This window comes from Pogona vitticeps, chromosome 1 (assembly GCF_051106095.1).
Source record: "Pogona vitticeps strain Pit_001003342236 chromosome 1, PviZW2.1, whole genome shotgun sequence".
Taxonomy (NCBI): Eukaryota; Metazoa; Chordata; class Lepidosauria; order Squamata; family Agamidae; genus Pogona; species Pogona vitticeps.
The window spans coordinates 130,260,718-130,285,351 of NC_135783.1; the positions used below are offsets into that span (position 1 = coordinate 130,260,718).

General features: G+C 45.9%; 1 protein-coding gene across 1 annotated transcript in view; it reads left to right on the plus strand.

The window, feature by feature from the left end:
- TPO (thyroid peroxidase) overlaps positions 1-24,634 on the plus strand; it is a 90,983-nt gene that overhangs the window by 64,206 nt on the left and 2,143 nt on the right. The window contains exons 11-13 of the mRNA XM_078388914.1: positions 1,146-1,277; positions 9,943-10,042; positions 23,706-23,844. Of these exons, the coding sequence (XP_078245040.1) occupies positions 1,146-1,277; positions 9,943-10,042; positions 23,706-23,844 (371 nt within the window). The remainder of the gene's footprint in view (positions 1-1,145; positions 1,278-9,942; positions 10,043-23,705; positions 23,845-24,634) is intronic.

Consider the following 24,634-nt stretch of genomic DNA (forward strand, 5'->3'; position numbering starts at 1 on the left):
CCCAAGCTGGTTTACAACACATGCCCAAGCTTCAATAGGATTCTCACTTAAAATGCCAAAGAGACCTCTCTCCTTGCCCAGTTTCATATGTACAGCTGATTGCGCCACAGCTATGCCACTGCAAAGCACAAATAGTTGTAGAGTGTGGCTGTTCATCCTTTTTCTTTCCCCCAACAAAGAAAGAAAGAAAGAAAGAAAGAAATGATGATGATGATGATGATGATGATGATGATGATGATGATGATGATCAGGAGAAGGAGAAGGAGAAGGAGAAGGAGAAGGAGAAGGAGAAGGAGAAGGAGAAGGAGGAGCAAGAACAGGAGGAAACAGTTGCACTTAGCCACCAGAAGGCCCCTGCTTTGCCTGTGGGTCCCCTACCTACTGCGTTGTTCAGGAGGTGTCATCGTGCAGGGATATCTTCTTTCTTCATGGTTCCTTGAATACCTTTGAAATCTTGCAGGGGATACAGAAGGCCAATGTAGCCCTTCCATGCTCTGAGACACCATGCAGACAAAGGGGGATGCTGGGTGGTACAGCTTACAATGGCAGATATGGTCTTCTGATGCACCAGGTCAAAAATCTAACAAATATAACCCAGCCTGTAGAGCCAAAGCTGCAAAACACGTCTGTCTGACAGTCCTTGGACGGTGGGCATTTTTAAGATCAGTTTGCCAAATTTCAACAGCTGGGACTCTGTAGTAATTCTACAGAATGAACTCGGGGAGGGGAGAGTCCTTTTTTTTTGGAGAAGAACCTATTGCCCCCCCTCCCCATGAATAGATAAATAGCATACTTGTATGGAAGATTTATTATAGGGTTTTCTCTAGCTTTAAACATGTGCTTGAAAGTAGTGGTTCTTTGGCTCTCCAGCTCTTCTGAACTTCACCTCCTAGAATTAGTGACACTCCCCCCCCCCCCCCCAATATGCTGGCTGGGCTTCTGTAACCTGCCATGGGGGAAAAACATCTGGAGGGCCAAAGCGGAGCATCCATGTTTTACCGTATTCCGCAGTGTTATGCTTTGTGGCACTGCAGTGGTGTAACTTTTGATCCTCGGTATTGGTTATGTTGTGTTGCTTCACCACATCTTGGAATCAGGAAGATATTTTGGCTATATAACTTCATCATCTTTGCATTTCTCTCTAGATGTGGATGAATGTGAAAACAAAGCCGATCCTCCATGCCATTCCTCTGCTGAATGTGTGAACAGCAAAGGCATCTTCCTCTGTCTTTGCCGCAATCCCTATGAACTGGCAGAAGATGGGAAATCGTGCAGAGGTAAGATGGCCCCATTGCTTTACTAATTGACACTTTATATCCTAAAACTAAGAGGAAATACTAGAGTATCATTTACACCTGACAGCCCTCCTAATCCAAATTACTAAAACACGGTCAGGAGTATTCATATTCCAGTTCTAGTAAGAGAAGTCCTGATTTGGAAGAGCCCTGAGCTGGTACAAATATTTCCCAAATCTGTCTGAATTAACTCAGTTCAGTGCTCAGATGGCGATTTCCCCAAATCTAGATGTTATCCCCATTATAAAACCAAGCGATGACAGCATTTTTCTATACTGAAGGTCGCAGAAGTACAACAGACGGGGGCAAACTGCTGCAAACTGCTTAATCTGAGTGGCAGTGAATGGCTCAGGGCTGTGTGTGAGCTTCAGGGTCTACACACACACACACACACACCCCACACACAAGCATGTTGTTTCCAGAAAAGCAAGGATCATAAACCAGCATATGAATCCTTGATTGTTTCAGAGCAAACCAGAATCCCAAGTTCAGGCATCAAATGAAACTTTCAACTTCTTATTTGGCTTTTAAATCCCCGGTATTGCATAGGAAATAGAGTGAGGGACTAGGACGCAGGAGGCCTAGATTCAAATCCCTGCTTGGCCATAGAAACTCACTGAGGTTGTGGAACTAGTAAAAAAGCTCTGCTTAAATATCTCAGTTTGCAAGCCTGGTTCCAACTTGTTAGCGCATAACAATAACAGCTGGCTTATGGACTCGTGCAAAGGGAAGAATAAAGCAGGAAGGAATTTAGCAGCATGCCACTTATAAACAGTAAAACAGGAGAAGCCTTTATTGCTATGAACAAATAATACCCATTGTCTCTCTCACTCATTATTTAAATATGATTGCTGTTCAGGGCCGCAGTGCGATGGTGTGTGCTATAGAAAAGTCCAGATTCTGTTGGCAGCAAAATGACCCAATGATTCCTTCCCCTGAGGGAAATAGCTCAGTTGCATGACATTCAGAAGGTCCCAAGTTCCACCGCTGCCATCTGCAAGCGCTAGCTGGGTTGGCTGTCAGCCTCTGGGGTTTGTAATCCCCATTAGTAATTTTTGTCAGTTCTGGATAGAAATGGAGAGAGATTCGTGTCTGGAACTGATGGAAGTCCTGAGGGTGGGTGGCCCCTCCATCTGTGGCTTGGGAAACTCCCACTCTTTGGGGGGGGTGACTCTCACCACGAAGAGTGAGGTTTGCAGCTTGGGAGTACATCTGAAGACCCAGGTGGCATCAGTGGTCCGCTCCGCCTATTTCGATGTGCAGCGGATTGCCCAGCTGTGTCCCTGTCTTGATGTTGGGGTGCTCACCACTCTGGTCCATGCGCTCGTAATCTCGAGATTAGACCACTGCAATGCACTCTACCTTTGGGGCTGCTGCGGAAACTTCAAATGGTGCAACATGCGGCAGCCAGACTTCTCAATGGGACGAGAAAATGCCAGCACATCTCTCCCATCCTGGCCGCCTTGCATTGGCTTTCCATTCATTTTCACATCCACCTCAAAGTGTTAATGATGACTTATAAAGCCCTAAATGGTTTAGGACCTCGATACAAGGTGGAACGCCTTCTCCCACCTAGATCTACCCGAGTCACCCGTTTTAGCCAGGAAAGACGGCTGAGGGGCCTAATGCTGAGAGAGGCCTGGAAAGAAAGAACAAGAAACCAGACCTCGGCAGTGGCCACTTGAAGGAACACCTTGCCACCGGAAATCACCCTGGCACCCTCGCTGGGTGTTTTTAAGAGTCATTTAAAGACTTGGCTCTTTAGGCAGGCCTTCCCTCCAGTCGACACGTGATTCTTTTCTTCTTTAGTTTTCCTTTTTCTCCATCTTGAACTTCTAAATTTGTTGATTTAATTATGTGATTGTTTTATGATGATTATTTTTATGATGTTTTATAACTGTTTGTAAGCTGCCCTGAGTAGACTCTCTTTAGAGGGGCAGGGTAGAAATAAAATAATTAATTAATAAATAAAAGAAACAGCAATTGCCACTCTGCGCTAGAAGTACTGAGCTAGATGGACCGATGGTCTCCCTGAAAATCTACTATTTGTTTTTTTTTAATAGGAATCTGTAGCCACGGGGGGGGGAGAGAGACTGTCTGCTTAAGGGTCTTATGCAACGTGTGGTCCACCAAGTTCAGTGCAACTCACAAGCTATGTACTTTGGATTCTGCATTTGTATTTCCAAGCAGCCAATAGTCCAAAAGGCCACAGGACATAGCTAGTGAGCTGTATTCAGAGGCAGGCGTTCTTGCCGTTTGCCAGCCTTTCTCTTCAAGTGAACTAAAGCACATCTCGAGGTGCTTGGTGTCTGTATATTACTCTACAGCAAGGGTCTCAAACTCAATTTACCTGGGGGCCGCTGGAAGCAGAGTCTGGGTGAGGCTGGGCCACATCAGATTTTCCACCAAGCGGAGCAAGAGCCCAAGGAAGCCAACCAGGCATTTCCTTAGCCCGGCTGGGGCTCCGAGGAGGAGGAGGAGGGGTGTGCGAACCCTTGTCGCCGGCCATGACCCCCTCCGGCTTCTTCTTCACTACCAGCAGCAGCAGCAGGACGAAGAAACAGAGAAGGAAGGGAGTGCCAGCAACTGCCTAGCGGGGGGAGGGGGAAGAAGGGCATGACATTAAAAAAAAATTTTAAAGCCTCACAGAATCGCCTTGCCAAAGGAAAAAAGCCCTCATTGGTACCTGCAAAATTAAACAGAACGGGGCGGGGCCCCCACAGGTGTGCGCATGCACACAGACACACAGAGGTCCAGCAACCTTCCTCTGAGGGTCCCTCCCTCAAAAAAAGGCACACTCATGCGGGCTGGCTGGCAGGCTGCAGTTCTAGATGGAGGGTGCAAGAGGCGCTGTCTTGGGAAAGAGCCAGCGAGTGAGGCGAGGCTTTTTTTTTTACTCTTGACAGCAGAGGGCACGTGAGTGCTTCCGGGGGGGGCAGGCAAGGCGGGGGCCACAAACTATTATCCGGCGGGCTGCAAATGCCCCTGGGCCGCATGTTTGAGACCCCTGCTCTACAGAGTTCAGAAATTGGAACTGATTGGAGTGTTAGGCGTCACACAGATCTAATGCATCCGAGAAGTGATTAGTATGTGCTAATTATTTCCAATAGTCTTCCGGCTGAAATGCTCTTAAAATCTGTAAAAAAGGGTCTGGTAATATTTTGTGCTGTGCAGCCATATAACCTCAATTCAGTTTTAAGTTTGGGATTTGCTTAAATCACTATCTCTTAAATTATTATTTGTTACTTTTGCCTCTGCTCATTCTGTGAGGATCTCAGGGTCAGCTTACGTGGGATGTTCCAGTCACAACACAGTAGGTCAGGCTGAGGCTGGGTAAAATGTCTCAAGAAGGACCAGGCAACTATGCCCCTCCAGGTGGTCTTGGCCTACAACTCTGATAATCCCTCATGTTGATTAGGGATGACAGGTACACTGGGTAGGTCTATGGTTTAGATCAGGCTTGTCCAACCTGCGGCCCAAGGGCCGCATGCGGCCCAGGTTGGCTCATAATGCGGTCCAGTGCAATTTTTTATTTTAAAAGAAATTCCAAAGTTTCAAGTTACACTGCCGGCGCTTGCGGTCGGAATGCGGATGGAGGACATCACAATGGTAGGGGGGAGAGGGAAGGAAGGAGTGGGAGGGGAGGAGAGAGGGGGGCTGTGTGACTGCATTGTCCCATCCCCGTCAATAGGTGGACCCCCTCCCGGCCCCATAAAGCCACCGGAGTCGAAGCTGGCAGCCTCTGCTGTCTGAGATCGCAGCTGCCGGTAAACATGCTTGGAGCGGGGCTGCAGAGGATGGCTAGGGCTGCCCCCCCATGCAGCCCAAACCAAATTTTCATTTTCTAATGTGGCCCAGGGAAGGTGAAAGGTTGGACACCCCTGGTTTAGATATTTTGCTGTGGATATATCTAAACCATTGACCTTGAAAAGGGCTGGACTCGAAGATCCATAGGGCCCTTTCCATCTCTGCAGCTCTAAGATATCAGACTGTGACCCTCCGGGTGGTTTTCGCTTACAACGCCTATAATCCCTCAAGCTGATTAGGGATGGCAAGTGTTCCAGGATGAAAAAAATCTGGAGAACCACACTTGCCCATCCTGGCCTACGTCAGGAACAAAGCTATCACTTTTCTATGTAGATTTCTTTTCCAAACTATATGGGGAGGCTCGCAAGCTGAAAGCTGAACAGGAAGAGAACCCATTGGACATCTGTGGAGCTTGTTGTCTGAAAACAGTTATCTATCTGCTGTCAAAAAGTAGTACAGTGGCGCCTCGCATAGCGAGGTTAATCCATTCCGGATTAACCTTCGCTATGTGAAAACATCGCTGTACGGATCAAAAAAAGCCACTGGAACACATTAAAACTCACCGTACAGTGATGTTTTCCGGGTCCGGCAGCCATTTTCGTGCCCTCAGTAAGCGAGGGGAGGGCGCGAAAATGCTGCGCGCGGCCATTTCGGCCACAGCGAGACTGCGGATCAGCTGTTCGGCGGGTCCAAAATGGCCACCGGAACACCCGAAATGGCCGCGCACAGCGTTTTCGCGCCCTCCCCTCGCTTACCAAGGGCGCGAAAACGCTGCCCGCGGCCATTTAGGGTGTTCCGGCGGCCATTTTGGACCCGCTGAACAGCTGATCCGCGGGTCGCAAAGCGAAGGTCGGTAAGTGAAACGCTTACCGATCTTCGCTATGCGAATTTCGCCCATTGGGGCCGACGCGATGCCTTCGCATTAGCGATCCTGGAAGAGGGATCGCTATGCGAATTCATCACTGTACGGGGCGCTCGTTAAGTGAGGCACCACTGTATCTCACTGCAACATGTTTCCTTGAGCTTCCCATGAGGTTGTTAATACGTAGATAGACAGGAGGTGTTTCCAAGTTCTTGGTAAAATAACAAGATGTCAATATCTTTAAAATGTTGGGGAATGTTATGGAACATCGTCAAACATACCACTATATACAGTGGTGCCTCGCTTAATGGGCACCCCGTTTAACGATGAAATCGCATAGCAATTAACTTTTTGCAATCACTTTTGTGATCGCTTTGCAATGTTCTCTATGGGGAAAAATCGCTTTACAATGATCAGTACCCTGTTTCGCTTACGATCATCGCAAAGCGATGATTTTTTTAACAGCTGATCGGCGGTTCCAAAATGGCCGCCGTGGAAAAAAAATGGCCGCCCGCTGTTTTCTGGGACGGATTCCTCGCTTACCGGGCAGCGAAAATGGCCACCATATGGAGGATTTTTGCTTAAAGGTGAGTCTGAAGCCCATAGGAATGCATTGAAGGGGTTTCAATGCATTCCTATGGGCTTTTTAATATTGCATAGCGATGAAATCGCTTTGCAGCGATTTTTGCTGCACCGATTATCGTCGCTATGCGACGCACCACTGTACATCATTCTTAGTTGACACCCCCACCCCACCCCAAAGAAATTGATAAATAAGAAATAAAATGGGGCAGGATTCTCCTGGACTGTCCTGTTGTTTGTTTGGCAAATTTAATCATTAGACAAGCCCCGCCCCCTTCATTTTTTGGTTTTTCACTGCCACAGACTTCAAGCAAAGCAACAGCTTAGCAGGCAGCCTTGCTGGCAGTGGGATGTTGGAGCAATGGCCATCGAGAACAGCTGCAAGAAGTATACTGTGGCTCAGCCATAAACTTAGCTTTTGTTATTGAGGTTTATTTATTTATTTATTTATTTATTTATTTATTTATTTATTTATTTATTTATTTATTTATTTATTTATTTATTTATTTATTTATTTATTTATTTATTTAATACCCTGCCTATCTGTTCAAAATGACCACTCTAGGCGGCTTCCAGATATATAAACACAATAAAATGTACATATAACAAAAAACCAATATACTGTACACAATAACAATAGGCAGCCAACAATAAGCAGTAGATATATTTTCAAGGTGGCAATATAACAAAAAATAAATTAAAGAAGAAAAGGTTAAGTGTTATCTGGAGGGAAAGCCTGCTTGAACATCCAAGTTTTGAGATGGGTATTAAAAATACCCAGCGACGGGGCCTCACGAATCTCTGGAGGAAGGTTGTTCCAGAGGCGAGGAGCCACCACCGAGAAGGCCCGATTTCTTGTTTTTTCCTTATGGGCCTCCCTCGGCATCAGGCTCCTCAGCCTCACCTCCTGACTCGATCGAGTGATACGGGTAGTTCTTGATGGGAGTAGGTGTTCCACCAAGTATCAAGGCCCTAAACCGTTTAGGGCTTTGTACGTAAGTATCAACACTTTGAAGTTGATGCGGAACCGAATGGGCAGCCAATGCAGTGCGGTCAGAGTGGGTGAGATGTGTTGGTATTTTTTCATTCCACTAAGTAGTCTGGCCGCTGCATTCTGCACCACCTGGATTTTCCGCAACAGCCTCAAAGGCAGCCCCACGTAGAGCGCATTACAGTGGTCTAATCTTGAGATTACGAGCGCATGCACCAAGGTAGTGAGTGCACCAACATCGAGATATGGCCTCAGCTAGGCTATCTGCCAAAGGTGAAAAAAGGCGGTACGGACCACCGACACCACCTGAGTTTCCATAGTGAGCGCCAGGTCCAGATTGATCCCCAAGCTGCGGACCCCATCCTTGGCGGCAAGAGTCACCCCCCAAAAGAGAGGGAGTTTCCCAGGCCCCCAACTGTGGGGGCGCCCACCCTCAGTACCTCCATCTTGTCCAGGTTCAGCCTCAGCCCATTTTCCTGCATCCATTGCAGTACAGTACCCAGGCATCGCTGAAGGTACAGAACAGCATCTCCTGCAGTTGGAGATAAGGAGATGTAGAGCTGAGTGTCATCAGCATACTGATGACACGATGCTCCACACCCCCTGATGACCCCACCCAGGGGCCTCATATTGATGTTAAACAGCATTGGGGAGATAATTGACCCCTGTGGAACCCCACAATTGAGACTCCACGGAGCCGAAACACTCTCCCCAAGCTGTACTCTCTGGGGACGGTCCTCCAAGAAGGAACGGAGCCAGGCCAGTGCCAGGCCAGTGCCAGGCCACCAATTCCCAGCTCAGAGAGCCTCCCCAGGAGGATACCATGGTCAATGGTATCAAAGGCCACTGAGATGTCGAAGAGGACCAGCAGAGACACTTTGCCTGTCAGCCTCCCTCAACAGGTCATCACACAGGGCGACCAATGCCGTTTCTCTACCATGGCGTGGCCTGAAGCCCGACTGAAATGGATCCAGGGCATCTGTTTCATCCAAGTGCGCCTGGAGCTGGTCGGCCACTACCCTCTCAACCACTTTGCTTAAGAAAGAAACATTGGCGACGGGCCTACAGCCGCCAAACTGGGTTTCTTCCTAATGGGCCTAATGAGTGTCTCCTTGAGGGCAGATGGAAACCTGCCCTCCAGGAAAGACCCATTAATTATTACAGTGGCCCATTCCATGGTTGTAGGCCTGGCTGCTTTGATTAGCCAGGCCGGCCAAGGGTCAAGAGGAGGTGGTGGCACGACAGCAATCAAGCGCCCTGGCCACAGTGTCAGGCGTGACAGGCTGAAAGGAATCAAAAGCCACCGGGCAAGACGGAGCGCTGGACATCTCAGCTCGACTCACTGTGTTCAAAAAAGGAGACAGGTCCTGGCGGATGGCCTCCACTTTAGATTTTAAAAATGCTGCAAATTGGTATGGTAAAAAACTAGGGGGAGGCCCATCACCCGGACCAATTCTGGATAGGTCGCGCACAATACGGAATAGTTCCGCCTGCTGGTTGGACGCTTCGCCTATCCGGTTAGCGAAGTTTGCTCGACTGGCAGCCTTTATCTTAGCCAGGTAAAGGTTAGTAGCGACCTTGACAGCTATCCAATTATAATCCGTCGGATCCTTTCTCCACTTGCACTCTAGCTGTCTCCTAAACCGCTTCAACAGTTAAACCAGGGTGCCGGGCGGGCTCTGCATTGGAGAGGGCATTTAGGTGCGATCGTGTCTACAGCCCTAGCCGCGGCAGCAAACCAGCCGTCAACCAGAGCCTCGACAGGAGTGCCAGCCAGGTCAGCCATAACACCTCTCATGGCATTCTGGAATCCAGCTGGATCCAGTAGCCTTCGAGAGCGGACCATGAAAATAGGTCCCTGCTCCCTGCGAGGTTGATTTTGGTTGGTAAAATCGGAAAAGAAAACCTCATGTACAGAACTGAGGCACTTTGCAAGTAAATCCAATGGTCTGTAGTGTTCTTGGTTTTGATTATTTTTATTTTGGTCTTTCAGTTTTCATGACATGCAATCTTTTGATGTCAAATTCAGATGGCTTCAAAAATGTTTCAAGGTAGCGGCAAAATAATGATATCATTCTATGGTGCAGAAGTAATGTAGGGGCAATTTGCTCTCCAAGTCTTTCAAAGGTTATCTGACTGACCCTGCATAGGAATTGCACAAACTGGAGGACTAAGAACTGCAAAGAGGACAGTGCTGGGTGTCAAGGATCACCTAAATTTACAGACCAAACCCAAAACAGGGCTCATAGCACTGAGCGTGCCAAAATAGTGCTGGGTTTTAAACAGTACCAAGAGAGCTCTGAGGTAAATTCATTGACTTTACAGCCTTACTAAGTCTTGTCTGCATACAGTAAAACTCTTATTTTCCCCTAAGAGAAATAAAAGCCAGCATTTTATCATTTCAGCTTCTGGGAAACTTTCCAAGGATTCTCTGGTCTCCATCATTTTAGGTGTAATTGTGGTCAGTTGTTTGGCCATATCAAGCTGGTTTGTGATTTGCCGGTGGTGAGTATTAACAGATTTTTGGCATAGCTTGATAATTTTCCTTGATTTGTAGAAATTTCCATGGATGGAATTTTCATATCCAGTGATTGTCAACCCACTTCCCATTATACTTAGCCAGTAACTTGACGCAGCCTTATATTATCTTGGAGAGTCTATGTATATCAAAATCATATACCGTAAATATGTCTTTTTTTAGAGCTGAGAATATGTAGCCATTGTGGTTAAGTGGATAACACGCATAATTGCAAAGATGTTCACTCCAATTGTTCATCAAATTCACTAACTTCAGCCAGCCAGCATCTCTCTCACTACATCGTGCTTTGAGGAGAAAAGTGCATTTACCTGAGTGGAAGAATAAAATAATTCAATGAAAGGACAATGGAATTAAATAATTTATTCCACTTTCCTCTCTGTGGTTATGTCCAACTATGGACAGCAGTGACTAGAATATATAAATGTTATAGGGGTTTTCAACCATATTCACTGAATTTCAGAACGACAGCAACCCAATTCAGTCTAACACAAACTTCAGCCATTTTAATTCAGGGAATAGATTGGCCTTCTTCAAACCTGGCAAGAAGACTGGAAGGTGTTCATAGAATGCTAATTGACGCTGAAGTTTCCACAACGGAGGAAAGTGGAATAGGGCAATACAACAGTCCCAGAACTTTTCTGGACCCCCTTCAAACAGAGCAAGTATCTTTAGCCACACAGTCCAGATTTCAACATTTACAACATGGACAGCATGGTATTACACAAACAGGACTGAAAAATGGGTCAGTTGCACACTTCCATATACCAGGGAAGCTATATAAAATACCGTATTTTTCGCTCCATAAGACGCACCTTTCCATAAGATGCGCCAAATTTTTAGGAGAAGAAAACAGGAAAAAAATAATCTGCTTTCTTCTCCTAAAATTTGGTGAGCCTTATGGAGAGGTCCATCTTATGGAACACACCCTAGGGTTCTAGGGTCCTAGGGTGTGTTCCAGGATGCTTTGGAGACTCCCCCTGCCCCCCCGGGGGCCAGAGGGGGTGAAATTGCCACCTTCTGGGACTCTTCAGAAGCTTCCCAAGCCTCAGAAGAGCCCCCAAAAAGTGGCGATTTCGCCCCCTCTGTCCCCCAGGGGAGGCAGGGTCAGTCTCCAAAGGGTCCTAGGGTGCATTCTAGGACCATTTGGAGACTCACCCTGCCTCCCCCGGGGGGGCAGAGGGGGCAAAATCGCCACTTTTTGGGGCTCTTTTGAGGCTTGGGAAGCTTCAGAAGAGCCCCAAAAGGTGGCGATTTCGCCCCCACGGGTCCCGTGGGGGTGGGGGGAGCGTCGTAAGGGTCCTGGAAGGCTCACTCGGACCCTTCCGACGCTCCCCCCACCCCCCCACGGGTGCAGGGGGGGTAAAATCGCCAGCTTCTGGCAATGTTTTGAGGCTTGGGAAGCCTCAAAACACTCCCAGAAATGGCTAATTTAACCCCCCCTGCACCTGTGGGGGGGTGGGGCAGCGTGGCAAGGGTCCTGGAAGGCTCCCTCGGACCCTTGTCACGCTGCCCCCACCCCCCCACGGGTGCAGGGGGGGTAAAATCGCCACCTTCCAGGACCTTTAGAGAGGCTTTCAAGCCTCTCAAAAGGTCCTGGAAGGTCGCTATTTCGCCAGAAGCTGGCGATTTCCCCCCCTGCGCCCGTGGGGGGGTGGGGACAGCGTGGCAAGGGTCTGAGGGAGCCTTCCAGGAGCCTTGCCACGCTGCCCCCACCCCCCCACGGGTGCAGGGGGGGAATCGGCAGCTTCCAGGACCTTTTGAGAGGCTTTCAAGCCTCTCAAAAGGTCTTGGAAGGTCGCTATTTCGCCCTCACGGGCCCCGTCGGGGGTGGGGAAGTGTCGCAAGGGTCCTGGAAGGCTCCCACGGACCCTTGCGACGCTGCCCCCCAAGGGGCCAGTGGGGGCGAAGTGACCACCTTCGCTCCATAAGACGCACAGACTTTCTACCCCTCTTTTTTGGGGGGGGGGAAGTGTGTCTTATGGTGCAAAAAATACGGTTATATATGAATACCAATGTAGTCTCATCACCATTGGAAGGACCAGGTCTTCAAACCAAGTACTTCTGTGTAATAGAGTTATGGAACAGGCTATTGAGTTGTTCCATCCATGGATGCACATGAAGTCAGGGTTGAGAAAATCGTAGTGAGCTCTCAAACTGTTTATTTGGGAGTCGTTCTCAAGGAGAAGTTACAGTGTACGAAGGTAGTTCAAAATTAGCCCTGAATCACATGGCTTGCTTACTTGAAACTCTAGCATTTAGATGTACGGTATCTTGTTGTATGGCATTCAAAGCCTTGAAAAGGCTTTCCTTCAGCTCAGCAGGGCTTTTCTGGTTCATGTCAATATCTCAGTCTGGGGGAAATGCTATTATCCTTGTTCCCTGTTGTTTTTAATGTTATGTCAATGGGTCTTAAAGGCTGATCATACATTTCTTGCAAAGTCACTGTAAGGTTGTTGGGTTTTTTTTAAATTTCCCTTTGCTCACAGCTGGGGGTGGGGACACAGCGAGGGGTGCCTTACCTTCAGTACTTTCTGATCACAGCAGGCAGCAGGTTTGACCACCAGCGTGGAAGTATCTTGACTCCGTGCCCTGCGAAGGTTGGAAACACACTTAGCAGAGAGAGAGAGAGAGAGGACATACCCACCTAGCCTTTGACAGATCTGTCAATAGAGCTTTCTTGCTTTCTTTCTATTTTTTAAAAAAATGGATTTAAAGTTAGCAGCACTGCTGAAGAGTTCACGGGAGAAGCAGAAGCCGTATTGTTACCTAGCTTTCAGGTACTCTGAGAGGGAGGGAGATTTCCTGACCTTTTAGTTCTTTTTTTATTCCCTCTGTTTACATGGTATTGGCAGAAGCATGCCTTTGAAAGCTGGGCTGTGATACTGTAAAGTTCCAGCTGAAAGGGCAAAAGTGTCGTGGTTAACTGTGCTGGCGGAGTACATCGGTAACAATACTACAGTGTCACCAAAAAAACAGAGTCGTCTGCTACTCTGCCGAATAAGGGAGGCAATTTTTCCCCCTCTTTGAATTTATCCAGTAGAAAATTATCCACAATGCTAAAAGGACATCTTCCTTCAGAGTGTTTTACTGGTTATTTATATTTATTAAACACTCCACAAAACAAATGATCGAGAGTTGCTTTCAGACAGATGGTTCCTTATGCTAGTACACCATTGTTCTTCATCGAAAGGTACTAGCAGAATTGTAACTCGCTTTCTACACTGTTAGGGAATGTTGGCCATTTCGTATGTGTGCATCCTCTGTGTTCTGTGTCCACACTCATGGCTTTCTGTCTTTTTTTTAAGGACTTGATGTTGACAAGACTTGAAGTTAGCTAGGCAATTGAATTGATAACTGCTCAGTGCAGCATCACAGTCATTTAAAAAACCTAATATATGAAATGCATTCATGCACTTGTCTAATTCAGCACTAATAGCGTCAGGGTGCAGTCAAAAGAATACAGAAGTGTATTCAATGGAGGCTTTTAATTAAGGATAGGAGGGTCTTTGGGGAATGCTAATGGTGTACATCTGAAGAGGAAAGCAAGTAGGGGGACTGAGGGAGTAGGCAGGAGATAGAAGGTCTGGACAGAGATTTCTGGAACACTTTGGGGTGATCTCTGCTGGATGCTATGTAGAGAATTGTGGGCTTGACCAGTATTGTGTAAATCTTTATATAGTCTGCTGAGCTGCGGAGCAGGTTTGTGGGGGGGCATAAGTGGTAACATGGCTCCTCTTCATATGGGGTGAAATTGCAAAGTACCTATCACTACCACACAACGAACGATGCATACTCTCCTATCCCTTTAAAGGTGATGAAGCCTGATGAGATGACACTTGTTCTGCTACAACTCCCTTGAAGGGCGGTTCCAGAATACTGTGTCCTATGCTAGGTACAGTTGTGGAAGCCGGCATAAGAGGGAAGGCGCCCGATTTGCCAACTGGAGCCCTGAGAGGATCCCAAACTCCTATTCTAGAAACCCCATGTTTTCACCCCTGAATAGGGCTGTTGGATTGTAGGGGACGCCCCCCAAAATGGAGGGGGAGCAGCTGGTAGTGATATTAAAGACTGTTCCAACCCCCACCCCAAGACTCCCAAAGGCTTTCTCTGGGCAGAAGAGATCCCTAAGGGACCTTGAGACCTGAAGGGGTTGGGTGGGAATTTCTAAATCAAATGAAAATGAATGTCACCGGGTGATGACCTTATCACCATTTATGTCCAGCGGAGTCGCACATCAGGATTTCAGCTACTAGATTTAGGTCAACACCACCGAGTTTTGGTTGATTAATAATGAATTAACTCTTTGAATTGCATAAACCGATCAGTGCATCTAGCTTAGACTTGACTCAAGCTAAAGAATCCTTTAAATTCCTTCCTTGAGTGTATGTGTCTATAGTTAAAATATTTCTATAACACCACCCAACTGGCAACGCCCTGGGAGAGTTGACAAGTATAGAAACAGGTAAAATCAACAGTATTGCAATGAAAAATGTAATCGGTTGAAACAACAAAATATTAAACTATTTTACAATACTAGAATATTAAAACTGGGTGTCAGAATATCAGAATGTTAAATGCACATCAAGGACTGAATGCCTGCCAGGTCTCTTAGCCTGGCATCTAAATTTATTGGGAATTTTTTTATTTTATTGTAAGGGTGCAAATCAAATAAACAGAATAAACGATAATAAAAATGCAGGCCACGTGGCAGCACTTCAGAGGCTTCTGGGCAGCCAGCTGTGGAAACCCCCGTTGCTCCTGAGGGAGCCATCATCACATCCCCACTGCCAGCGTTGCTGTGGTTTTCATAAGAAAGACAGGGCATGAGGGGATCTCATCCCACTCTGCATGGCTTACCAGCAAAAAACGCACTCCTCTTAGCTTCCCAGACAGCTGTCTGGTATGCATTAGGGAGCATGACTGGAATGGGCTGTTGGGAGCATTAGTCTGAGTGGGGCGGGGGGGGGGAAGGCTCTGAGGCAGAGTAACTGCACTGTGCTGTCTTCCTCTTTTACCTGGCAAATCTCCTTTCCAGCTGAGCCCTGCAGTGAGAGGCTACCAGGGAGCCTCTGCACGCAGAGAGGGTGCGTTTGAAGCTTTCTGTCCCCACCCAAACTGAATGGAGGTGGGAAATGGGTATTCGTGTGCAACAGAGTGAATTCATCTGCATGCATGCATGGATGCATGTGAGCATGTGTTTGGTACTGGAAAGGGGAAGGCCAGTCGTGACTCTTTTTGCCTGCCCCAGTGCATATCACTTAGGATGTGGCCTCGGGCCTGCACTGATCCTTCCATGGAGCCCTCGGAAGAAAGATTTTTGCCCCTGCCACACTAATATGCTGAAGCTACTTGAACTGCTCAGCCTTCTGCGTTAGTGCCACCAACGCCTGTCTGCACCGGGCTCCCTATGTCGCTCAGTAGGCTGAAACTACCTGCTTCAGGCAGCACTGGGGCTGAGGGAGGGAGGATGTATTAGGGCAGGAATTGATCTGGACGGTGCAACAAGAGCTTTTTGTATATCTGAAAAAATATTCTTCCTCGCAGGAGGAGTAGAGTGTCATTTGCTGTCAAATGCAGTCTCTGCCCTAATCCCAGGGACTGGTGCAAGATCCTCTTCTGATTTCCTCCACGGCAGCCATTCTTTGTGAATGGCAGCTGCAACAGAAGTGTTTGAGGGTGAAGCACAGCGGTGCCCGAGGCTTGGGGGAAATCTTCCAACATACAGCAGCTGTTGCTACTCAAAGAGGCTCTAAGATGATTCGGATTACGAAATGATGAATGCACTACAGGTTGCATACCTAAGTGCAAGAGAGTTGTTGGACCATCGGGGGAAAAGAAAGGCCAGGATGGAGGCCAAAACTTCATGCGGCTTCTATAGATAGGTGCCAAGGACAAGCTCTGTCAGCGCAGAACGCTGCAGGCTCTGAAGGTGACCACACGGGCATTCCGACCGCTGCTTGGTCCACTGCAGGGAGAGGCCAGTTCGCTCCGAAAGATAAGCGATCAGGCAACGTCTCTGATGGAGCAAACAGGTTTTGCATCCCATGATCTTAATGGAATGTGTAGCAATTCAGAGACATTTGCTGCCAAGCCATCAGTCAGCAACTAAGTGAATTGACTATCATTCCTTTCAGACGGAAAATTGCTCACAATTCGACTTAGGTTTGAAATTATACTATAAACATACTTCTTCATATTTATTTCAGGGAGAAAATGGTCTGTGGGTTGGAGAGGTTCCATCAAATTCCACAAGGTTGCCATTTCTCTTACTTTCTGCAAACTTTATTCCTGGTAGCTTATGGTGGATTGCTCTATATATTTCAAGAATTTCTGCTGTACCGACTTCAGGAATGGTTTTTAATGTTTAAAAGTCTGCCGCATTCGTCTGGGAAGTGCTCTTGGCCAAATAAACATTTTCCAACTTCCCTTTTTATGCCTTCTCCTTCTAATTGTGTGCATAGCTGCGCTTTCATATAATGTGGTAACAGTCTGCACAGGCTTTCTAGGCCTTGAGAATCATCAACGTTATAGAAGAGGGCCACAGTCTCCTCGTTGTCTGTTGACCATTTCTTGCAACCTATTGTCTTCTTGCCCATTCCTTCCCCTTGGGCTGAAGTGGCCTTTTTGGGAACTCCTGGCTCTGAAGGCGAACTTTGGCTTGGATCTTGGTCGAGCGCATATCCTAGGGGATCCTAGGGGACAAGGTTGCTCACACCTGAGCTTGCCTGCTAACCCAGGCCTTGGCCAATAGCATCGCTATGTTCCTTTCAGTGGCAGTAGGCCTTTCACAGGGAGAATGTAACTGACTTTCCACATGTGGCACACCTCCTAGACCACAAATATGGCCCTTGTTAATCTGGGTGACAGAGGAGTGGGTATAAAAATTCATTTGAGACTCAGGGACATGTACTGAATTCCACTGCCTAAGTAGGTTGCCATTTATTACCTGCAGCTAGGTACTGTGATTGGTCATCCTTAAGCTGGGGACAGACAGACGCCATTGCTCACTGCCTGATCTGGGTTAGACATTACTGGTGGTTTTCTGTTGGGGTTTCCCTTCCTATGCCCATAAGGCAGTGGTCCCCAACCTTGGGCCTCCAGATGTTCTTGGACTCCGACTCCCAGAAGCCTTCACCATCACCCTCTGCTGGCCAGGATTTCTGGGAATTGAAGTCCAAGAACATCTGGAGACCCAAGGCTGGGGAGCACTGCCATAAGGCAGCACTTAGTTGACAGCAATGTTTCCTCACCATATCCGAGTGCTGTCATTGAACCTAACTGATTTTTGATGGGTGCAGTCCTGCCACACAGTCCACTTCCATGCCCTGTTAACACTGCCTTCCTGAACAAGCTGGAACAAGAATGGAGTCCATTGAGTGCTTATGTTTGCATTTTACTGTTTTATTATTAAGGGCTCTTTTTTAGAGTTCAGTTTAATGTTGTTACTGCTAAACCTTGAGGGAAAATTGGGATGAGGAAATCTATCGGCATTATCCAGCCTCTGTCAAGCATATTTAATATTTATCACCCCTTAATTGAAAGAGAGTTAACTGTCTTATCAAAATTAAATGAATGTATAGCATTTAAAACGTACTGTTTATAAATAATCAAGGTAGAGCACACCAAGCATATATACAACCAAAAATATATTTATCTTAAGCTAGATCTTCACAATCATATTATTTCATAAAATATTCCTTGCTACATTATTACATTTCAAAACATATTCATCGTTTCCCATTTACAATAATACATGTCAAAATGTATTCATCTCCCACCGTGGCTTTAGATGGAAAATAAAACTCTTGTCTGCTTTTAGGATATTTCATATACATTATCTTTAATCTGCTGAATTACCTGGCGTTAAATTGTTGATATAAATGCAATTTATTTCCAAATAAATCTATGTACGATTAAGTTGTAGAATAGTTCTGAACTTTTATTCCACATTTCTGTATTGCTCCTCCATTAAAAACTCTAGTTCATCACTTTGGAATATTTAAAATCAAACATTGCTTTTCAGAACAATTTAGGCAGACCAGAATAGCAGGCACTAGGACTCTATGCTACTGACCTGTTCAGAATATTGAAGCTCAGCTAACAGAGATCTAAGGGCCCTGTTAAAATAACCAGCCCTCAGAAAGGCTATAAAAATCTACTTTGATTAATACGCTGTGCAAATTCATATGCCCAGTTCTATGTTGGTCTAAAGTCAAAGCCAAATCTTGCTTTTCAGCAGAAATGAACAATTGACGTGCTAATATTAATGAGAGAATGAGAATACATTCCACTCACTTTTAAAATCAGGTACAATAAGCTCTCATTATACTTCTTCACTTAATGTGACTCGGGAAACTCTCCTAAGAGCCTTTACTTTGTAGTGCAGAAGTATGGAAATGTCTCCCCAGAAAGCATTACACAGTGTACTTAGCTACCATTCTAATGGGGTGCAGGTCTTTGAGGCGGGCCTTCAAATGCTCCTACGTTTAAAAGAGAAGGAAGGATTTCGTAGCCAAAGTCAAGAGACAGAGGAGGGATTCAACAAGTGCAACCTGAGGCAGAGAGGCGAAGGTGATCTCTCCGGGGGATTCCAGAGGGCAGTTCTTTCCCTGTTTCCCCACACATTGTCTTCATGTTTTCCCTCAGGGCTGAGGGAGCTCTAGTCCAGATGAAGCTGTTGGGATTACCCATCTGCCCTGTGAAAATGTTCTGCTGCTACTATTTGTTTTGGTTTAAATTCCTTTAATTCTATTTAAATGCAGGTATTTGAGCTTGTGACTGGGTTTTATTCAGGTCTGTGTTACATATTTTATATTTTTAATGGTATATTGTTGATTCTAATGTGATCCGATGTGTTGTGAACCACCTAGAGAGTGTTCACATTAATGGGGTGGTATAGAAGTTGCATAGTGATAATAATAATAATTGTTACTTCTATTTTGGTCAACTCTTTGTATGAGTGCTTTGCAGTGGTTGGATATAATAATAATAATAATAATAATAATAATAATAATAATAATAATAATAATAATAATAATAATAATAATAATAATAATAATAATAATAATAATAATAATAATAATAATAATAATAATAATAGATGATGATGATGATGATGATGATGATGATGATGATGATGATGAAATTCCAACTAGTCTGAAGCACTTATGAGCACTTATCCAAAGAAATCCAGTCGATGCCTAGTGAGAACAAATAAGCCTGCAGCCACCAGTCCATTGTTCCCTCTGCCAGAACAGAATGCTGTGTTACAGTTTGGAATAAGAGAGTGACAGAGAAAGCATAACCTCCAGCTACAGTTTTAATTTTTTCTGGGTGGGGGGAAATCCTTGAGGCTGCAGCCCTACGGGTATTTTAGGTTGAAGTAAACTCCCCTGTGCAGCGTGAGCTGCTGGAGTGCAAAGTGGTTGTCATCAGAACTACCCCCAGTATGTGGTGAAAGCTTAGTTAGATTGTTTGTTGCTGGAGCTGCCAATGAAAACCTTAAGGCACCTTCCTAAGAGATTTATTATAGCAGAAATCTTAGTAAACTAGAGGCCATGGGCCCTACCACCACAAGACATCTGTCCATCTTTAAGGGGGCTCAGGACTCTCGGTTGTATTGTTAGCCGCTTCTGACACAATGGTTAGCATAGTGCCTTCTTCCAAAAAAGGGGGGGGGGGCTTCCAGGGCAGTAACATCCTGGCTTTTGCAGAGATCTGAGCCTAAAAGAGATCCAAAACTGTGCTGGACATATATAGAAAGGCAACTGTGAAGGTTTTTTTGTTTTGTTTTGTTTTTGCTATTTCACTCCTTGGTTGGTTGTGCTTTCCTCACTCTCCATTGAAACCCCTGTAGAGTTCTGACCAATTTGTGAAATGCAGCCTTGGATAAGGACCAGCCATTGGGGCAAGGAGAAGGAATCTAAGATTCGTCTCCTCTGAGAACTAGGCTCTCTCGCTCTCTTTCCTTTCTCAGAGGACTAAGTCCAATCAATCGTGCAGCCTCCAGAGCATCTGCCTGGCGTCCAGAAGACTGTCAGCGAAAGAAGTTACAGATCTTCTGCTTGGCTGTCATCAAAAGTAAACAGGACGATGGCCAGTGCCCACCATTTTGGTCTACAGGTTAGACCAGTGTTTCCCAAGCTTGGGTGCCAAGATGTTCTTGAACTAAAACTCCCAGAAGCCTTCACCACTCGCTGTGCTGACCAGGATTTCTGGGAATTATAGTCCTAGAACATCTGGGGACCCAAGCTTGGGAAACACTTCACTAGACCATACAGGTGGGCAGATGTACCCTTCCTCAAAAATCTGCATCTTGTCAAAGTACAGAAGAGCACTGTCTGTCCCTATTCTTTAAGAGAACCAGGGCAGCTACCGCAGTATTAGGCCAGAATCCTGGCATGTAAGAGCAATCAGACAATGTTCCTCCCTACCTCTGGCAAGATGATTTTCAACCAGTGCAAGAGCAGAGCACATGAAGGAAAGTCTCTGGGCAGGATATGGGGGCCACTTAAGCAATTTTCTGTCCCTTCTACGTACCTTGAAGAGGATTCTAGCCTTAATTTTATCTCAGCAGGTAGATGTGCTCTCCTCCAAAATGAACGGGACTATTCCTTCAGTTTTCTTAATACAGAATCCATCAAGGAGCATTGGAATGGGCAGGCTTTGCCAAAGGAGAGCTGCCAGGCTTTTCCTTTGTAACTAGGAGAGGCCAAGTTCAGCATCAACGGCTAACGCCCGACGGCAGAGAGAGCACCAGTGCCAGAAGCAAAAGCTGCCGTGGCCTTCCCTTCTTCTTCTTCTTCTTCTGTTTTTTTTTTTTTTAAACTGAATCAACCTGCTCCATTTTCTGCCTAATAATCTCCTTTCTGACCTCACTCTCCTCCACATATTGTACAAAGTATCTTTTTTTTTCTCATATAGCAGCCGTGAAAGCCTTTCAAATACCAAAGAGTGGTCCTGAAAATGGATGTTGAGCAAGGTTTAAATTATAAGTGAGATGCTGGGTTGTGGGGAGTGGGGACACACACACACACACACACACACACACGAGAGAGAGAGAGAGAGAGAGAGAGAGCACTAACATTCATACCAACACAGGCCTTTGTGTCTGCATTTGATCAGCAGGGCAGAAAGAAAGCCTTTTGCTTTAAAGAGAGATGGTTGTTGCATTTTTCATGTATAATAACTCCCTGTAACAGGAGCACCGCATGCCAGCTTTAAAGGGGGAAATCTATTTTTAATCTGTAGTTAGGGGTCATTAAAGCAAAGGGATTCAGTTTGAACGTTGCCAGGATGAGGATGATGCATAGACTTAGGCTTGGTTCAGTGATAAGCAAAAGGACTGCATTTTCATGCAGGCAAAAAAAAAAAAAAAAAAGGTTAGGAACAAACAATATCTGCCGGATAGCTCAGTGGTCTAGGTATTCTTCTGAGGAACCAGCAGTTGGAAGTTTGGTTCCCCGCTGGGCCTCCTTGACAGGGGCTGGACTCAGTGATCCATAGGGTCCCTTCCAGTTCTGCAGTTCTAAGATGATGATGATGATGCATGGGGAGAATGGGAGTTTTGCTAGATGACATGGATGTGACAGGATCCCATCTGGAAAGGAGAAGTATGCAGCATTCCCGTTCCTCTTCATGGAACTTCTGTCTTTGGAAAGTACCAAAGTAAAAGGTGGCCACCAAGGGAAGTGCTGCGTTCTTCATTGGGCCTGGCTCATCTTCTGGAAATAAACAATAATTAGAAGTGACGTGTTCAGAAAGCAAAACCTTCCCAGTATTGAGATCAGGCAGTGCTGAAATTCTGTCACATTCACTTGGGTGTAACCAGCATTGAGCTGAGCGGGATGTGCTCCAGAGTAAGCATCCACAGCGTCAAACCGGAGCTTTGCTGAAGTAAAGAAACATCCGAGGGTCACCCCATTGCCTGCGCCTATTGTGCTCTTACCTGTGTAGATATGTATATCTGGCTTGATATGATGCTCGCAGAAATGAGATCAAGCCAGTCAAGAAGAGGTCTGTAGCATACACTTTTTAAAAAGGGCATTTGCAGAGTACAGTTGTGCTAAATTGATTCCGATGTCCTCATCCACTTGAGATGGCTAACACACACAAAGGGACATTGTGATGCAGTTCGAGTGGCTACGTGCAACAGGAAGAAAGAATGTTTTTAACCTTGCATCTGTTCCGATCGCATGTAATTGGCATCCTTCACATGGCACTCCTACTTAGTGCATCTCTTTCATCTCTTCCGCTAAGCGTCCTCTGCCTGATTGAGGTTCATTACGTTATTCCTCCTGTCAAATGACATGTAATGATGATAAGTGAGCCTTTCCTGGAATTAGATGGTTCTCTTGCCCTGTGGATAGCAACCTTTCTCCATTTGGAGGGTTCCAAGGAAAGAAACAATGAAGCACCTCTGTTGAGCTAATTTACATGTTTGGCCTTCTTGTATAGCCAACATGATTAATAGCCTCATCGCAGGCAGAAGACTAGGCAGGGAATGAATGAGCAATGGCTTGTGAGTACTTTGTACTATTTAGGCTAAAGTCATATATTCACTAGCCGGGGAAAAAGCCCAGCTGAGATCACAGAGACGGGTGTATCTGATCACACCTTTAATCTATTCTAATCTTTAGACTTACTCAGTACTTGAGTTAATATTGTTTCTGTGACTTTTTTTTAAAGAACAATTTACATTTATTACTGTTTCCAACTCTGTATTAAATTAACATAAATTAACAAAATTGGTGGGGAAAGGAATAATGCAGGCAAGAAAATAGCATCCTATTTTTTAAAAAATTAAACACGTGTTTAAAAGTTTGTGTTGTTTCATGGGCACATGGCCAAAAGCATTGGGGAATGTTTTGCATATATAAGGTACCGGGTTCTATCACTGACATTCCAGTTGAAAGAATCTGAGAATCAAAGTAAGCATTCAGCGACGTGTGCTTTTCTCACTTCTAAAATATGTTGCCTCCAGCCTGCCATGCATATCTCTGTTGTGCTTCTCTCAGCAGACATGCAAAGGAAGCCAGTGTTTACATTCCAGTGATCAGTCATGCTTCTTGTCCTTTTACATGCTGATGTCTTTTGCCACTTGCTGGAGCACTGCTTCTAAATAAGGGATCAGTGTCTTGTCTAGCTTTGCCCTTAGACAGCAGTGTCAATTAAAACAGGCAACAGCTGGTTGGATTATTAATTTGATTCTAGCCCTCTTCTGGCATTCAAAGCCAGGTGAATGCTCATGCACAGAGGAGAGGCCATGACTGTAGCCCTGCCCCCTCCATCCCCGGTTCCAGCACTCTCTTACACATGGAGGGTGATGAATCTTAAAAGGGACAGCCTCTGCTGTCTGTGGTGTTGTGCTAAATTGAACCAGAACACTAATTTTCTAGGATTCCAGCTCACATGACAAGCCCTACAGACAGCTGAGGCTGTCCCTCTTCAGACATGTGATCCTTCATATGTAGGAAGAGAATGGAAGTGATGACGCAACAGCCAAGACTTGAACACTCTTCCCTCATGTGTATTCTAGCCAGTTTTCAACACCACAATTGGGCTTATATTACAGAAAATGTGTGTGTGTGTTCATTTGGTAAGGGGATGATTACTGTTTATATTCAGCAGGTGGTCTCACTCGCCTGGAGGGTTCATTAATTCACATGTGTTAAACGGTGAAAGAAATCTATCTGCTGAAGTAGCTTGCAAAAACTCGCACGAAATGAATGTGTCGCAATCAAATGAAGCAGGAAAACCAGTTGATAAGGTACAATGTGCCTTCTAGGACACGGCCTTCATATTAGTACATGATGTTTTCTCATGGATGGATGGATGGATGGATGGATGGATGGATGGATGGATGGATAGATGGATGGATGGATGGATGGATGGATGGATGGATAGTTTTAAAACACGTGATACAGAATAATTCAATCTCAGGCTGAATAGATGGATCATTATACAGTGGTGCCTCGCATAGCGAGGTTAATCCGTTCCGGATTAACCTTCGCTATGCGAAAACATCGCTAAACGGAAATAAAAAAGCCATAGAAACGCATTGAACTTCGTTCAATGCGTTCCTATGGCTTGAAAACTCACCGTTAAGCGATGTTGTCCCATAGCGCCGCCATTTTCGCGCCCTCGGTAAGCGAGGGCAGGGCGCGAAAATGCGGCGCGGACCTTCCGGCGGCCATTTTGGAACCACCGATCAGCTGTTCTCCCCCGCTTCGTTTTGCGAGGATCGCTAAGTGAATCGCTTAGCGATCATCGCAAAGCGAAAAATCGCCATAGGGGCCATCGCTGAGCGAATGCTCCAGCGATGGCCCGGACCCCCTCGCTATGCGAATTCATCGCATAGCGAGGCACTCGCTAAGCGAGGCACCACTGTATATGTTGTTGCTTTGCCAGAATTCTGGATTCTGCTACAGGATCATCTGCAATGCCTGCTTCATTTTTTGCTGAAGCAGTGAGAAAAAGTCATGTGTACCTTGAAATTGAAAAATGAAGTATTTGATTTGCAACAGTCTCTCCTTACCAGTGGAGTTTTGCTGTGGGAT